Source organism: Mixophyes fleayi, chromosome 4 (assembly GCF_038048845.1).
Source record: "Mixophyes fleayi isolate aMixFle1 chromosome 4, aMixFle1.hap1, whole genome shotgun sequence".
Taxonomy (NCBI): Eukaryota; Metazoa; Chordata; class Amphibia; order Anura; family Limnodynastidae; genus Mixophyes; species Mixophyes fleayi.
In genome coordinates, this window is record NC_134405.1 from 115,281,242 (window position 1) to 115,299,835 (window position 18,594).

Below are 18,594 nucleotides of genomic sequence, written 5' to 3' on the forward strand. Positions count from 1 at the left end.
CTGCAGTGGGTGCAAAACATATTGGTGAAACCAAGCGTTCTTACAGCATACACAGGAACTGATCTGGCTGCATTTGCGTTGTAACATCCCTACTGTACATGGCCCCTCCCCCTTTCCACCTCTCAAGTCGTATCAGTTGAGTCATTTGTGTTCAGATATGAATTGCATGCAATAGTGCTATGTCTGTTTCTGGGCAATGTACAGAGCTATTTCATGCAAGATACGCTACACAAATGGACATTTGCCCAATCATTAATCAGTATTTTTTCTTTAGTTTAGCAGAATTTAGTCTAGAAATACAGCTGGGACAATGACAGTTAATTCTCTCCACCATGACGTAGTTGGATTGGGACTAGCAAAACTAAGCATGTCAATAATAATAAACAGCAGCTGAAATGCACACAATTTGATCTTTAATATATCAGACTTAGTAGTACCAATACTGGCTATTAAATTTATTTGCCATTGGCTAGTACACCTTTTGATAGCTGTGAGAATTTCTAGGATCTGTTGAACAAAACAACTTTTACAGACAGGGTTGTCTATGGTCAGTTGCAAGGTGCTGCCAAGTCAAAATCTCTGCCACAGACCATGTACAGCAATTTAGTGATGCTTAAGTTCAAGACAGCAAAGCTAAAGCACAGCTGTAAAAGTACAGCAGCTGAAATTCATACAATGTATTTGATCCTGATTCAGTGTACTAAAATGTCACTCTTGTTAATTATTTGATTTTAACCTACTGGCTAACATACCTATTGATCACTGTGAGAAGTGCTGTGTATTCATTCTGTGATATTTTAAAATCCATTCTGTAATTATTGTGAGATGTTAGGCAGTCATTATTTATGGTTTCACCACCCAATTATGATTGTTTCTCCTATTAACATTAGAGACGCCAAAACAGAGAGTATGATAAAAGTGCAGTCCCACAACTTGGATGTGGAGGAGTCACTGGCTAAAATTTAAAAAAAACTTAAAGGGCTGCAGCTGCTGTACTGCTACTTTATGTAGCCAAACCTGAAACCCATCTAGCCTTTATGGAGTTTAAAGAAAAAACCAGTCACACTAAAATGTGCTCCGTTACATAGAACAAGTTGACTTACACATCGGTTGCATTAAACGATTGAACCAGCACCCGAAAATAAGGCCATAATCTCCTCATGAAGTGTCTCTGATATTAAACACAAAGCACTCTTGACTAAGCAACTTACAGCGAAACGCGCATGGGAGTTACAGCTGAATGCATTTGTATTGTTGATTTAGAGGAATTTGTTTATGCAGGAACCCCTGTAAGCCCAGAGAGGAATCTTACTAGGCAGGCAGCAATACACTCCCCTTAACCAGCCTTCATCAAGGGACAGCGTTATTCGGATAGCATGCAATCGGAGTCTGCTGACAGGCAGATTTCACATATAATACCCGCTGATATAGATGAACGGTTCATGAGGGCTAAAAGCTGTGTTAACGTGACCTATGGGATCTAGCCATCGGTATATACTATCCTATCTAAACGTAGTGCCAGTAGGATATTTTGGCATCCTAAATTTAGGAATACTTCATAACGGATCCAATACATAATAGGCACAGAGGGAGATATACATATACCTATAGTGAACCTGTTTATCAGTACACTCACTACAGACCACATGGCACCCGATTGCCTTATACCTGCATATTAACTACATTATAAAAACCTCTGTAACATATAAATCCGTGGTTGGATTATATAGGTGTTAGTACAAGTGCACCCAGTCCTATTTTATTTTTATTTGTTTTATTGCAATATATATTATCCTCATATTTCGCTTTTTTAGATAGATTAATAAAAGTTATGTTTTAGACGGATGCCCTTAATTTAAAAATCATCATTAGAGGATTTTGTGCACCTAATCTCTTACAAGCTTTTGCTTTTCTCTTTTCGATTCACCATTATATTGTAAGCCTCAAGGTTGCACCCCAGACATTAATCCAGAGAACAATTGATATATAATCATCTATATGGGTATGATTATCTGAACTGGGTGATAATCCTATAGTTGGTGCGGTAGCACAAACTTTCTTTGCATTAACACAAAGCACACTGATCAAAGATTTCAAAAATAAAACAAAACACTGAACTGGCAGTGAAAATAAATTATTGTTTTTAATCTTAATCAGTAAAGAAAATAATAAAAATGTTAGGATGATAAAGATGGTGAAGAAACAGTTAGTGTCTCATTTTCTCCCCAGTTATTATTCCAAGGCAAACATCAGACAGTGCTTCCGATTAGTTTGGTGGTAGTGGTGGTGATATTATTACAGCCATTGCATTGCCCTTCCGTGACACAGTGATAAGAAGCTAGTTTTAAGATTGGTCATAGTATCTCTGGCTGTGACGAAGTCAGACAAGTCAGGTGTAATAGCGATGATACACTGTAAATTGATAATTTGAAGGATAAGCAAAGGGATACAAGTAGTGAAAAAGTTCTGTTGTAGCTGTAATGTCTGCCAGGAAGTATCGAAACAAGAACCTACACAACTTAAGAAAAAAAAAAAGTGCCAATAAAAAAAGAAAGAAAAAAGTAAACAAAATAGTCTGTTCAACTGCACATCAAGAAGTGAATCACCTTAGACAAGAGCCATGGACAAGGTAGATTTTGGAAGTATTGGTAGAATGTTCATGCTCAATTTTACTTTCACACTAGTCTATACAAATATATAGCATGAGAATTTTGTATTCTTCAAACTCAATAGTGAGGCTGTTTTAAATGCCTAAATTTATATTTTCCTTTGATTTTTTTTTTATATACAGTATAAAATCTAACACAATGACTCCTTTAGAATTTTTAAAACTGTAACCGTTACATCATACAAAGAAAATGGATTTGGAAATTGCTACCATACATTAACAAAAAATAAAAATGTAAAGCTTGTACTTAGTTACAACGTGGTTGTGATGTTAATAAAGTAGGGTAGGTTTGCAATTTTCTCCCCAGTTTTATGTCCAAGGCTCACAGCCGCCACCTCTCCCCTTTGCATGCAGTACTTCAGGTGTGCAAAGAGATTTGTTAATGACATGCAAAATTTGCTGTCACAAGCAAAAATAAACATAAAAATGTAACCCATACAGTCAGTACAGCTAACATGTTACATAGATTTTAGGCTAGAAAACATTGCCATTACATAAGTTGATAAAGGAGGACACAAGATGGAATAGCACTGTCATTATGCTTCTGCAGTTTCACGTGCAACAAAAAGAAATGAAGAACTATATAATGGTCATTGAGTACTCCAACTGCTGGGTATACTTATGCCATTCTACTTCAGAAGCATTTTCTAGAACGTTTGAAAGTCTCTGAGCATGCAGATTCATGCATACACACCTACACAATTTACCATCAGATCTATGATCTTCCTCTCTTATAACAATCTGCTGAAAAGATTCCGGAACAGGTTTGGTGTGTATTTCCGTTAAACAGGAACCAAAGTCCCAAACTTGAACAAAATTCTGAGTTTTGTTAATTTTTAAATAAGCAGCGATTTTCTTCATAGCCACCACATGCCCAATATTGCTAAAGCAATGACAGATGTGGAGCTTTAGTTTGTTTCTAATGATATGCCCCCAGACATCTAGCTGTGCTTGAAATCCGGGAGTCTAGCTTGTCTGCATTCTTGTGAATCCGTTCTACTGGTAGGCCCACTACATTTAAAAAAAAAAAAAAAAAAAAAAAGGATACTTTGGTGTGGGTCACATGATGATGCTACTTCCCACCAGAAAGCAGAAATCTTGGAGGTGGTCCATGAGATAAGGGGAGGGGGTTATAACCTGTCCGCAATTTCTACAACAAATATACACATTTTTTGGAGCTTAGCAGGGAAGATATACCATCTGTAATACATTGTATACACATTTTCTTCTACTAATAGAGGATGTGGCTATCTTTCTATTATGTCAAAGGAGTCTGGTGACCTGCCAAATAGTCTTCCCATCTATCTTCATATGTAAGAGTTGCTAGTTTAGAGAACATAAATATAAATAAAAAATAAAATATAATTTCAAAAGAAAATTGAAACCTGGAAATTTCTTTTCTTGGACAAGGGCTGATAAAGTGTATAACTAGGAGGTATTCAAAAGGACTCATGCACCCTACATCTCTTACTTCTGCTGTAAGTTGGACAAAAGAGGCACAAACCCCGCTTTCCAACTAACCTAATGCCCTTGTTATTTTACCATTGGAGAAAGCATGGTTGGAGAAACCCAAAAGAAAAATCAAGAATTTTCCAAAGTGAAGTTAAGGTAGACAGATAATTTAAAAATGTGTTTTACCAAGGTCCCAGATATGGCACGAAAAAAAATAATATAGCATAATTAAAATGTTACAGCTGGTCTTGTTGGTTGGGTATGCCCAGAATCAAGACACTGAGGACACCCCACTATGTGATGCAACCAAATTAATCCACCTTAACATTTGTGATGGGCAGAACCAAGCAACAGTCTAATATGGGATTTAACATCCAAGTTCCAAATGGATATGGGTCTACAGCTTGCACAATTAGCTAAACATCTTTTGGATTTGTGACAAAGCAAATCATTTTTTTTTCCCTAAGGCACACTTTCCAACATAGGCTGTTCTTTTCCTTCTATTCATCTTCATCAGCTACAACATGGTAGCTACTGTAATATTTCCTTCAAAGTTATTTTATTTCTAATATCAGGTTGCTGCTCCCATTATGTTATGTATACCTCCTAGTTCTGGATTGTATGTATACAAAAAAATGCATTTTGTGCTATATACAGATCAGTCACAGCATTAAAACCACCAGTCTAATATTGCGTAGGTCCCCTTCATGTTGCCAAAACAGCTCTGACCTGTCGTTGCATGGCTCGGACTTGTTTTTCCACCACATCCCACAGATGTTCAATCGGACTGAGATCTGAGGAATTTGGAGGCCAAGTCAACACTTTAAACTATTTATCTTGTTCCTCAAACCATTTCTGAATTTTTTTTGCAGTGTTGCAGGGTGCAATATTCTGCTGAGAGGGGCCCACTGCCATCAGGGAATACAGTTGCCATGAAGGGGTGTATTTTGTCTGCAACAATGTTTAGAAAGTGGTACGTGTCAAATGAGCATTCAGATGAATGACAGGACCCAAGGTTTTCCAGAGCATCACACTACCCCCACTGGATTGCCTTCTTTCCATTGTGAATCCTGGTGCCATCTCTTCCCTAGGTAAACGATACACACGAACCCGGCCGTCCACATGGTATAAAGGAAACCATGATTCATCAGACCAGGTAACCTTCTTGCACTGCTCCATTGTCCAGGTCTGGCGATCACGTGCCAATTGTAGGCCCTTTTTTCGGTGGACAGGGGTACGCATGGGCACTGACTGGTGTATGAAGCTACACAGCCACATATGCAGCCAGTTGCAATGCACTTTGTGCTCTGACACCTTTCTATCATAAGAGTGTAGGAGGGAATTTCTTCTTTTTTTTTTTTTTAAATATAATATACACACAGACCGATGAATTTGTTTTATTGTTGGTAGATTTTTAATTATAAAAGATTAACAACAACTTTATTCAATTTTATTTCAAATATAATGATTTAGATAAAACCATTGAAATAAGAGTGTCACGTGAAAGAACATGATAAAAAAAAAAAAACAAAAACAAAAAAAAACAACTAAATACACAGATATCAATATTGTATTATTTTCTTCTCATCTATCGAGAGTGTTATTTAATTTGCAGGTCATATCATCAGTTTTCTTTTGCGAATATGGAGTTATCATCATCTATTTGTTTTGTGCCACAAGGTACCGTACATAGTACAAACAGTAGGCCATACAGGGTGAAACAGAACAATAAACACAAAGTACCAATGCTTCAGAAACTCTGGGCAGACATATGGAGTAAAGACGGAGCAGAAGAGGTGGGTTTTCAGCGCACGTTTGAAGGAGCACAGAGTAGGAGAGAGGCGGATGGAACGAGGGAGTTCATTCCAGTGAAGGGGGGCAGCACTGGAAGTCTTGGATTCTGGAGTGGGAAAAGGTGAAAAGAGTGGAGGAGAGGCAACGGTCATTTGCCGAGCGCAGGGAGCGGGCAGGAGTGTGAATGGTGAGGAGGTTAGTGATATAGGGGGCAGTAGACTGGGAGAGAGCTTTGCAAGTGGTGGTAAGGAGTTTAAAGAGGATTCTGTAGGGTAAAGGGAGCCAGTGTAAGGCATGGCAGAGAGGGGAGGCAGAAGAGGAGCGGCATGAGAGAAAGAGGAGTCTAGCAGCCGCATTAAGTACAGAGCGGAGGAGGGCGAGATGAGAGAGGGGGAGGCTAGTGAGGAGAAGGTTGCAGTAGTCAAGGCGGGAGATGATGAGTGCGTGGATGATGGTTTTGGTGGCGTCTTGTGAGAGGAAGGGTCGGATGCGGGCGCTGTTGCGCAGTTGGAAGCGACAGGCTTGGGCAAGGGATTGGACGTGGGGGGCAAAAGAGAGAGAGGAGTCAAGGGTGACACCCAGGCAACAGAGTTGGGTGACAGAGGGGATGGTTGTGTTATTAACAACGATAGAGATGTTGTGGTGGGACGGGAGTCTGGAGGGAGGAAAGACAATGAATTCAGTTTTAGAGATGTTAATTTTGAGAAAGCGTGAGGACATCCAGAAGTTGGCAGAGAGGCAGTCAGATACACGAGAGAGAAGGTGGAAGAGAGATCAGGAGCAGAGATGTAGAGTTGAATGTCGTCAGCATAAAAGGTGATACTGAAGACCAAAGAAGGAGATGAGAGCACCAAGGGAGGAAGTGTAGAGCGAAAAGGGGGGCCAAGGACAGAGCCCTGGGGGACTCCTACCGGGAGTGGGGTGGAGGAAGAGCCAGACGTAGAGAGAGAAGGTGCGGTTGGCGAGGTAAGAGCAGCACCAGGCGTGGAGGGAACCAGAGAGGCCGAGAGAGAGAAGAGTTTGCAGAAGGAGGGGGTGGTCCACGGTGTCAAAGGCCGTGGAGAGGTCAAGGAGGATGAGTAAGGAGAAGTGACCCCTGGATTTGGCTAATAGGAGGTCATTGGTGACTTTGGCCAGGGCAGTTTCAGTGGAGTGGGCGGTAACCAGATTGGAGAGGGTCGAGGAGGGAATTGTCCGAGAGGTATCTGGTGAGACGACAGCAGACTAACCGCTCAAGTAGAGTTATGCTGACCAAGCAGATACGTGCAATCAGAATACACAGCTGGATCTATCAATCCTTATAATTCATATGTAGAAGATCTAATATTTGATAGCATAGTCCACTTAATTTAATGATTTTACACTAATCATATTTTTACTAGTCATGACTGAATTTTCTAGATTTTCCTTGTAGTTTCTTTAAGTGGATATGCTAATCATATATTATAAAATATCTAGTGTTCATCGTTTACATCATTGAAACACCAGCAAGTTTTTATTGAGAGTAACAAATAGGTCCACTACTGCCGATACTTGTATCTGTCATGCTCAGTGTATTGCTGTCTGCCTGTGCAATATACTGCTAAATCTAGGAGCCATGTGTAGCTTGCTTGTCCGATTAAAGAATTGATTTTCCTAAAATCATCATCACAAACTATTAAACCTGTCCGATCACCTCTTAATTCTTAGAACTTTGCCGAGACCCACTTTCTCTTATCAAAAATGTATTTATATAGCATCAGCAAATTCGGAAGCGTTTTACAATTGGAAACAAACATAGTAATAAACAATACTGGGTAAACAGAGAGGTGAGTAGGCCCTGCTTGTAAGCTTACAATCGAAGCACTTCTTTCCCATTGACTTTGTAGTATTCATTGTGCCAATGCTACAGTTGCTTGAAGAGAACATCGGTGTACCAGGCCATCCAAGGCCAATCGAGCACCACTAGAAGGTTACCTTGTTCAACACCCTCAAAAGCATAACTACCAGAGGGAAAAGGGAAACTAAGCGGTACCGCCAAGGCACGGACATGGCGTCTACCAATAAAGCCAGAGGATCTCTCGCCCGGGAACAGAAGAGGTGGACCTTGTAGTTCAACCAAGACGCCATCATGTCAATGTCCGGATGACCCCCACCTGTCTGCCAACTAGTGAAACACCTCTAGATGGAGGGGCCATTTGCCGGGATGCAGAGTCTGCTTGCTGAGAAAATGGACTTCCCAATTTTCTATCCCTGGAATAAAGACGCCTTGGTGATTGAGGTATGCCCCCACCATGGCATTGTCCACCTTTTCCTGCAAGAAATGCTCAGCACTAATTAGAGCATAACACACTGCCCGCAGTTCCAATACATTGATTGCAAGTTTGGATTCCTTAAAGTTCCAAAGACCCTGAGAGTGAGCATGAAGAGACAGTACCTCAACCCCGAAGGCCGGCATACGTTGCGATCAAGGTCCAATCCCATATCAAGAATGGAGATAATTAGAACACATGGCCAGACAGATTCAGATCGGATTTGTTCCATTTCGCCGGGAGTTCCAGTTGAAACTCTAGTGCATGAAACCGAGCAAACTGGACCGCCTCAAAAATTGATACCATCTTGCCCAGGACTCTCATGCCGAAATGCAGAGGTCTGTTTGGCAGCCAAAGGAGATCATTTTCTGTAAGGCCGGAATCTTGCCAAGGAATAAAAACACCCGCTGTTGTCAGGTGTCCAAGTCCGAAAAAGATCATCCGTTGAGTTGGGTTTAACTCAGATTTTTTCAAGTTGAGAATCCAACCGTGGGATTCCAGAGTCTGTGTCACTATCTGGATATGAGACAGGAGGAGCACTAAAAACGCTGCCTTAAGAAAGATTGTAATCCCCTTAGACATCAACAGCGCAGTAATGACCGCCATGATCTTGTTAAAGACTCGCAGGGCTGTGGCCAGACCAAAGAAAGAGCCTGAAATTGGTAGTGCTGTGACTGAACAACAAACCTGAGGAGGGACTGATGACCCTTCCAGATGGGAACATGTACATAGGAATCCTTGATGTCTATAGCTACCATGAACTCCCCCTGTTCAATGTGGTGAATCATCGACTGCAAAGATTCCATTTTGAATCTAGACACCCTGACTTGGGTGACTTCAGATTCAGAACCAGTCAGAGTGAGCATTTGGGCTTTGGAACAAGAAAAAGGTTTGAAAAAAATCCCAAAACCTTTTGTGATTGCTGAACCGGAATAACTACTCTAAAAGAAATCAAGGAGCGGATGGCCTCTCACAGAGCCAGTCGCTTTTGTGGAAATGCAGGAAGCCCTGTGGTAAAGAATCGTCTGGGAGGATAACTGAGCAGAACGATCATGTATCCCTGCTCCATAACCCCCTGTACCCAGGTATCTGTGGAAGACAAACCACAGGCCCCTGAATAAGAGAAGATGGGCTCCCACCACAGGCGACACTGGAGGGAGCAAAATGCCCGTCACGCCAACTGCTTGTATGCCGACAGCTGCAGCACACCCAGCAGACCAGACATGACACACATCATCTATTTATATACAAACTCCACACAGATAGGGCCATGGTCGGGAATTAAATCCATGACCCCAGTGACGTGAGGCAGAAGTGCTAACCACTAAGCCACCATGCTGCACTCACACTGCAAACTATCACTGGGGGCGGATGACTGACCTGATGAGTATTGTCCTCGAGACCTGCCTGAAGATCGAAAGGACTGGAACCTGGACACCCTTTCTTTGGGTACTTTTTCCTCCTGTTGCTTGACTGATAATGGTGTCAAGCTGAGGTCCAAACAAAACACCCTGGAAAAGGGAATAGTTTCAAAATTAGCCATCCAGGACATAAGCCAGAGAGTCCGACAAACCGCCACCTCAGAGGCAGATATTTGTGCCCCCATCAGTACCGCATCCAGGGCCACTTCCACCCAAAAATCCATAGCTCTCTGAATTTGCTCCACCAAGGGAAGCAGTTCAGAAGTTGGTCTATTCTACACTACTGAATTGTCTTTCCATGTGGAGTATCTTCCACTTAAATTTGCAAGCCTGCGCAGAAGTGGGAGCAGGCATTGTCTGTAGAATCTCATCCCCAAACACACCTGAAGAGGAACGAGTATTCCTCGAATGAAGTAAACTGAAAAAAATATTGTTTTGTTGATTTTCTCAGATGTGTAGTGCCTCAATAAATACAATTTCCATCAATCACTAAAACTTTATTGTAGCAGATGATCCCATCATGATCCCAAAATAAAACTTGGAGATTTATTAACAGTATGAACAATTTTTGAGATGTTTTCAAAAGTTTAAAATATGGCTTTTTGAGAAAATCAAAGTTTTGATTTAAAAAAAATGTTACAGTTCAAATTTTTATGGAAATATACTGTTGTGGTATATATCATATGAAAGCCCATAAAGAGGGGTATAAAATGAGCAATTTTAAAAAAAATTTTTTAAAAAATGCAGCTTTAAAGGCATATAACTTCATAACCAGTGTACATACCAGACTAAGATTGTTGTTTCTTTACACCCCTGGCAGTATTTATTATACGAAATTTCATTACAATCTGAAACGGTCAGTTTGAAACCCTGTGTTGATTTGATGTGAAATGACCCATGTTCTCTGTTGTCTTCATATTTTAGCATTTATAGAATTCATCCACAAACCTAATATATTGCACCCCCAAACCCTACAATTAGTATCTATCTTAAATAACATTTCATATTTATAAGCTCTGCTCTTGATAAGTCACTACATTCATTGTTAACAATGCATAAGAGTGAACGATATTTGTGTCAGTTCATACCGCACAGTAAATCCCAAAGGAATTTTATGCCGATATTGTGAAAATAAGCATTAAGAGAGGTTGCAATGCTTACACAAGACATTCTCTCATGTTCTCAGTTATTGTCTCTGTTTATATTCTAAACAAATACTCCTTGGTAACTGGGGAAAAAAAAAAAAAAAAAAAAAAAAAAAAAGAGTCCCCACACCATAATAGTGATCTGACATTTAGACCAACAGCCAAGATCCATGGCCTATTTGGCAATGGCTGTGGTAGGACAAATTGAGCAGTTAAGGTTCTCCATATTGTCTGATGACCAAAGATCCCATGCAGTTGCTGTCTCCACCTACAAGATTTTATACTTTGATACATTTGATTTGAATTTAGATTGTTCACATATGCTGCCCATACATGCAAGTTTCATTCCAATAGGGAAAAAATAACAATTATTAAAACAAATGACAAGATCCTACATGAAACTGTATCCTCTTGGAGCAACACCCTGCTCAAGTTTCCTTCACCCTCACATTTGATACCACAAATGAAGTTGAACTACCTACTGTCTTCTCCTCCCATTCTACTAACTTTACCCTATCCCCTCACAAATCAGCTGATCTCCCTTCTGTGAACATCCCAGCCCAACTAATATCTGTAGACTCAACTTTCACTGGTATCTTTTCATTAACATTCAAGCATGCAGTTATTATGCTTATTATGAAAAACAAGAAACTCATTCTGACTGATCCATCTCTCAAGTCCAATGTCCCTTCAAGCTTCTTGAAAGGCTTGCCTACATTTGCCGGTCGCTTATTCTTTCCCACATATCCATGAGGGTTTCATTCCCAAAACACTGCTCTGACTAATACTGCATTGACTAGATAGAATAAAAACTACCATTTGCAAGGAATACTTTAATTCATTATGCCCTTAATGGATTAATATAGAATTTTAAATAAAAAAATGTTATATATATATATATATTACTTGTGTTGGTTGTTTTTGAACCACTTATCTCTCGAACAAAGATTGGTTCATCGTCGTCGTCATCATCATCTACTTCAACTTCTTTAGCTCTTTGTTGCCATGGTTCGAGCTCTTCCTCCTCACATTCCATTAACAGTTCAGCCATGTTATCCTGAAGATGCAAAACAAAAGAATAAAAAAAAACTATTTTGGCAAATTCCAATAAGCCATTTTATAAGCAACTTAGTAAATAAATTAAATAATAAATTCTAAAGTACCAACAAAGTACAATATTAAATTATAGTAGCACTTAAAGAATTGTTGTTTTATCATGTCAGACGTGTTTTGCCATCTCCAATCCAATCACTATTACCAAAGATAATTAAGTTGTGTAGGTTATGCAGATGCAAGGTTTGTTGCTTTAAAGAATCCAAACATCAGAAAATTGTAGCCTGACACAGCCCAAAGCATAAATGGATATTTTAGTAAGGTTACTGGGAGACTTATTTGAGTTTCTTACCAAGTTTCAGAAAAAATGGCATTTAGTTTTCAATGAATGTGTTTGTTTTTGTAATACAACAAATTTTCATGCATATTTTTTTTTTTTTTTTGAAAAACAATTACCTTGCATTAAATGAAAAACTTTGTATTAGTTAATAAAAGCTATATTACCACCTCAAACATTTTTTTTTTCCTATAGTGGCCACTCCCCTTTCTTGACCATCAGCTGTTTTTTCCTATGGCTCCTCTGTATCTCTCAAAGCCAAAAACTATGGGGGCACTCTAATAACAAGCTGAAATCTCTTGATATTGCAGATGGTGATTGGTCCTCCAGCTAACAGCCCCTCCACATTTTAAAAGATGGTTAAAAAAAAAAAATTTGCAGTTCTGTAATACAGCAGAACCTTGGGAAAGGCTGTGGGTAGTAGCATCCAGGACTTCGTCGAGGAGGAGGCAGAGTAACCTTAGGAAAATGTTTTATAAGTGGTAGTGCAGCTGTAAAGTAGCAAACCCACATTTTAATTTTTAAATAGAAAGTTAAAAGTACATTTTAAGAAAATATCCTTCTACGAATTATATACTGTTGAAACTGTGAAGGCAGAAGGGGGAGGAGGGCGATTTTACAGTATACAGAGCTCAGAGGGGTGGTTCAAGGCCCCTCTGCTCAATACAAATGTGCTGTATGACGTTGCCATGGCAACCTATGACCCTGTGCAGAATTATAAATCATTAACTGCAGCCTGAAAAAAACAAGCCAAGGAAAAAGTATTTAATAGCCTTCCAATGTGATTTATATGTAAAAAAAAAACAAAAAAAAAAACAAACAAACATTTTTTTTCATGGGATTGCTGCTTTATATGATTTGGCAGCAGTCATACAATTTACCCTGGCAAACCAGTAAGTAAAGGTTAACCAAGCAACCATTACAGCTGCCACGCACTAGCTGTAACTCACGTATGCGACAATATTTGTGGTTTTTTAGACATTTTATTTTGGGCATAACTAGTGTAGAATAAAGGCTGACTGACAGATTACTAAAAATAGTGTAAAAAATATTTTACCAAAACTTAAAATGAATATAGTTTCCTCAAAAATAATGCACAAAATTATTGTTTTTATTGTTGAAATAAATAGCTTTCAATTAGGAACTGCAGTTGCCATCCTTGTAGCTTTTCCCCCGTAGTTGCAACGACTTGTCACTTCCTATATTGCTGTAAAACAAAGGTCTCTCCGCCATATTAATGATTCTGTCCCTTTAAATATATCTTCCAGTAATACTGCATAAAAAAGGCAATAAGACAGCAATAGCGCCATTTGTCAAGATATAAAAAAATATTTACCAAGTTTGTTTGTGTTAATGCTGCACTTTACTGACAGCAAAAACAAAAAAGAACTTTGCTTATTATCTGCTCATACTTGAAAAAGCGCATGGGCAAAATAATACTTTAAAGTGTTCTATAATACTGTAAGAACCTTCACAAGTGAGATATCAAAATGTTTACATTTGCAAAAGCATTGGCAGTCAAGAAAAAGATGCGTTCATAATCTACATCTAGCTTCAGTTTTAGTACATACATATTCCAGAAGAAAACAAATAAAAAGACAGAAACACTATGCTTGTGCGCGATTTTAGCAACGTAAATACAGTATTTAAAAAGACAAAAACAAGTACTGACTGGCTTCTGGTTAGATGCAAATCAGGTTGAGACATGTTCTATTGGGGTTTGGCAGGTTTCAAATATTAAGATTACCTTAATCACATTTAGTTATTTCTCAGTGAAAATACTGGAGGAAAAGTGTTGCAGAACACAAAAGTTCATCAAACTGAATGTTTTGATAACCTCCAAAACAAAGCTACAAATCCTTATTGGCAACTACAAGCAGCACAAGAGCAGATTGCAGAAAAACTAAGTGTACAGTTTGTTCTAACACTTTAGACATTGCAAGACAAGATTTGAAATGACGTAACAAATCTCGTGTTGCCACTTTTATTCAGAATAATGTGGCATATTGCCACTCCTTCACGATCCTTTTATGTTCTCTGCTGCTCCTGGCGATATGAAGCCGATCCATCAGTGTTTCCTGTAAGATCAGGCTGGTGAGGGTGGGACTGTGATTCCTCCATAGCCTCTCCAGCTGAGATTGTGCAAGTCACACATTTACTACTATTATTATTTACAGCGACTGCCAGCAGATGAACTGCGAATTATGTGGCAGTCAACAAAGGAGGCAGGTAGTGTACACACTGGTGCCGCTGCCTGGGAGGGGTGAGATCATCACCTTCCGCTCGCAGCCATCCTCCTTTTGTATGGCAGCGCCAACACCGCCACACGGACTCCTCCGAGGGCAAGCGGCGGCCGCCACAAGGCGCACTTCAGCTTAATTACAGGAAATCGTCCGTGTGACGCTTCCTAACCTTTCCCCACACACACCCGTCACCCTGCCGCCGACATTCCGCCGCCTGTTTGTTTAGGCAGGAGAAAGAAAAAGCAGCAACAAACACGCACGACTAACCAAAGATGGCGTCCGACACAGGCAATGGTCGGCACACCATCTCTGGTCTTTACCTCACCTCCCCCTGCGATGTGCTTCAGCCCGGGGACTCCGGCGGGGGCCTAGAGGAATGCCTCAAGAGGCAGGAGGCTGTGTCGGGGAAGGAAAGAAGGCTTACCGTGTGAGCTATTGCGGCTATGAATGCGGAATGGCTCAGGCAGGTTGGCAGATAACGCGCTTGCAAGCCGCGCTGGGGCTGCTAACGGGGAGTTCGCGTGAACTCGCTGCGGTGGATGCTGGGTAATGGTAGGTCGGACAAGGCAGCCTGTGTGTTGGAGGCGCGCAGGCCGGGGAGCATGTGCTGTCCTGCCCCGGCACAGCGCCATTTGTAGGTTGGAGGCGTAGTGCGAAGAAGAAAAAGCCAAATGTGACATGCACAGAACCATCCTGTAGACTTTATAAACAGCCACAAAACGACATATATCCAAATGTAATAAGTGTACAATAACCACAATAAAATTGTACAAAGCTATATATTAAAAAATAGAGGACTCAATTTAAACCTTAGAATTAAACCTTATAATTGGCATTATAGAAACAGATATTTTTTTTTATTTTTATTCCATGGATTGGAAGTGATTAGTTAGATTAGATTTTGCTTGGTTCTAAATAAAGTTTGTTTTTGGTTTGGGTTTCTAAATACCAAACCTTGATCAGTTGTTTATAGATATTTTGACTAGTTGGAATGTTTTTTTGAATGCATACAGTTAACTAGAAATTTGGAGTGTTAATGTTTGCAAAATAACATCAAAAAGAGTGTCACCTTATTATATCACCCCACCCCCCCATATTAAAAGATAGAGGACTCAATTTAAACCTTACAATTACACCTTATATAAATGGCATTATAGAAACAGATATTTTTTTTAATTTTTATTCCATGGATTTGAAGTGATTAGTTAGATTAGATTTTGTTTGGTTCTAAATAAAGTTTGTTTTTGGTTTGGGATTCCAAATACCAAACCTTGATCAGTTGTTTATAGATATATTGACTAGTTCGGCGGTTCCCAAACTGTGCCTGGGAGCCGCGGCGCTGTCACTGGGGTGCCGCGGGCCAGACATAAAAAAAAACAAAACACAGAAACTTACCAATCCACCGGGCGCCGGGACCCAGCAGCCTCCTCTCTCCTGCAGCTGTCACTGAATATCGACATCAGTAACAAGCTGCAGGAGAGAGGAGGCTGCTGGGTCCCGGCGCCCGACGGATTGGTAAGTTTCTGTGTTTTGTTTTTTTTATGGCTGGCGGCTGGCTCGGGGCAGAGTGAGAGGGATCGTGGCAGATGAGGGGGACAGAGGATGGTGACAGCGGGACAGAGGAGGGGGACAGAGGATGGTGAGAGGGGGACAGAGGATGGTGACAGCGGGGCAGAGGAGGAGAGCAGAGGATGGTGACAGCGGGACAGGAGGGGGACAGAAGATGGTGAGGGGGACAGAGGATGGTGACAGCGGGGCAGAGGATGGTGACAGAGGAGGGGGACAGAGGATGGTGAGAGGGGGACAGAGGATGGTGACAGCGGGACAGAGGATGGTGACAGCGGGACAGAGGAGGAGAGCAGAGGATGGTGACAGCGGGACAGAGGAGGGGGACAGAGGATGGTGAGAGGGGGACAGAGGATGGTGACAGCGGGACAGAGGAGGAGAGCAGAGGATGGTGACAGTGGGACAGAGAAGGGGGACAGAGGATGGTGACAGCGGGACAGAGGAGAAGAGCAGAGGATGGTGACAGTGGGACAGAGGAGGAGGACAGAGGATGGTGACAGCGGGACAGAGGATGGTCACAGCAGGGCAGAGAAGGGGGACAGAGAGCAGTGGATGGGGACAGAGGGGCAGAGGATGGGGACAGCGGGGCAGAGAAGGGGGACAGCGGGGCAGAGAAGGGGGACAGAGCAGAGGAGGAGCACAGTGGGGCAGAGGAGGGGCACAGCAAGGCATAGGAGGGGGACACAGCGTGAGAGGGGCAGTGGAGGGGGACACAGCATGAGAGGGCAGAGGAGGGGACAGCGTGTGAGAGGGCAGAGGAGGGGGACATTGTGAGAGAGGGCAGAGGAGGGGGGACAGCGTGGCAGAGAAGGGGGGACAGAGGGCAGAGGGGGCAGTGTGAGAGAGGGCAGTGTGTCTGGATGCAGAGGGGGCATTTTTGCATACAACTAAATAAGTATTTCTGTCCTGACCTAAATACTTATTACAATTTTTTGACCCAACTACTTCTAAAACAGGACTGCTCAATAATTATTTTGGAGGGGTGCCTTGAAAAAATTTGGAGACTCTAAGTATGCCGCGAACAGCAAAAGTTTGGGAACCACTGGACTAGTTGGAATGTTTTTATGAATGCATACACTTAACTAGAATTTTGGAGTTTTAATGTTTTCAAAATAACATCAAAAAGAGTGTGTCACCTTATTATATCACCCCCCCCCCCCCCCCCCCCCCAAAAAAACCCAACACATACACAATTTTGAATAAAATAACTTGTACCTTAGACTGCAGCCTGTAAAAATAGTAGCATCAGTAATAGTAGCCCCCCCCCCCTCCCCAATACACACTGTGTGAGACACAGGGGGAGCTTCGATTATTGTAAAAATATCCACCCCAGCTCTATGGGGTGCGAGCAAAAATGAGTGGGCATTTCACTAAAAAAATATGCGCAAGGTGTTTCCACGGCCGTTCCGCAGACACATCATGCATTTTTTTTTTATAATCGAATCTCCCCCACAAGATGATACTAGGGGATGTAGTTTTCTCCCCCGATGTTTACACCTTTAATACGTCAATCTCTGTATACTAACATACATCCCTGAGAGATCTTTTTTTTCCAGTGGTCAGCGATAGTGGGGCTCGTTCTTTTTTGAGGAGGACCTGAATTTGCTTCACCCTAGTGCACATTTTGTGTTTTCACCTTGCGACACTATTGTGACAGAATACTCAATCCTGAGCTTTCCATAAAAAAACTATGTTTTTGAGGGTTTATATCTGAATTGGGGGGATTATGTGGAAGGGGAAGCTTGCCTCTCTGGGGATGGTTTGACTGAAAGGAGAAGGTGTGACCCTCCTTTTCTTCACTTAAGCCATCAACAGCTTTTCGTTACAGTTATTTTAATGCATGGTTAGTTCAAGGGGTGCAGAATTTGGCTACAGTTGTTTTAGTAGAGGCAGATCCAGGGGCAGTGCTGGGTTGTTCAGTGATGAAAAATTTCCCTGAGGAAAGGGGGGCTCAATGTAGGGCAAGTAGAATAAATGCATGTTTACGTACTTGCCCTTAAAGTTGAGACAGCCACAGGTATGGTTGGCAGTGTAGATGTGTTCCTGTTGCATGTGCTTGACACCTGATGCAAAATTCATGCTGATGATAATTGTCATCATCAGCACAGACCTTGCTATTGTAAAAAATAAAAAGGTATTAAGCAAAATAACAGTGTTCCCCCTCTCATCCTCACCCCAAAGTGTTACCAGCACCAGCGTTAATAGTCTGGTTGCTGCAATTTTTGGGGGAGAAACAGCATGGGGTCTCAGAAAAAGCTGTTACTTGAACTAGGCTATGACAGCCTGGGCTGGCAGCACTATAACAGACAAACCAGCAAACGTGGGGTCCCCAGTCATACTGTCACCCAGTCCTTGCCCAGCACGGGGCCAACAAGAAAATGCAGGCCCTACTCTGAAGAAAACTGCAGGTACCCCAAACTGGTGTACAGTAGTTAGTACATTTTCCCTGGGTTCTGCAGGTCGTTGCTTTAAGCCTTGAGAACAAATGTCCATTGCTTTGTAGATGCATTTTTAGCTGTTATAATCACCAGTAATCTCCAGCAAAGTTCCTTAGTCTGCAACATGAGGAGCCAGTGCTTATGCTTTCAACCGTGGGGGTAACTAATGCGGTAGAGGACATTAAT

General features: G+C 41.4%; 1 protein-coding gene across 5 annotated transcripts in view; it reads right to left on the reverse strand.

Annotated features, from left to right (window-relative positions):
* The window catches only part of ZNF280D (zinc finger protein 280D), a 63,965-nt gene extending 48,942 nt beyond the window's left edge, over positions 1–15,023 (reverse strand). For 3 of the 5 annotated variants that reach the window (XM_075208045.1, XM_075208046.1, XM_075208042.1), the window contains exons 1-2: positions 14,829–15,023; positions 11,678–11,828 (exon numbers count right to left, since the gene is read on the reverse strand). In XM_075208045.1, coding sequence (XP_075064146.1) covers positions 11,678–11,822 — 145 coding nt within the window. In that variant the 5' untranslated portion in view covers positions 11,823–11,828; positions 14,829–15,023. Of the gene's footprint in view, positions 1–11,677; positions 11,829–13,908; positions 14,021–14,437; positions 14,705–14,828 lie in introns of those variants that run through there. The other 2 variants (XM_075208044.1, XM_075208043.1) reach the window with 2 other exon arrangements.
* Between the last annotated feature and the right edge of the window lie 3,571 nt (positions 15,024–18,594).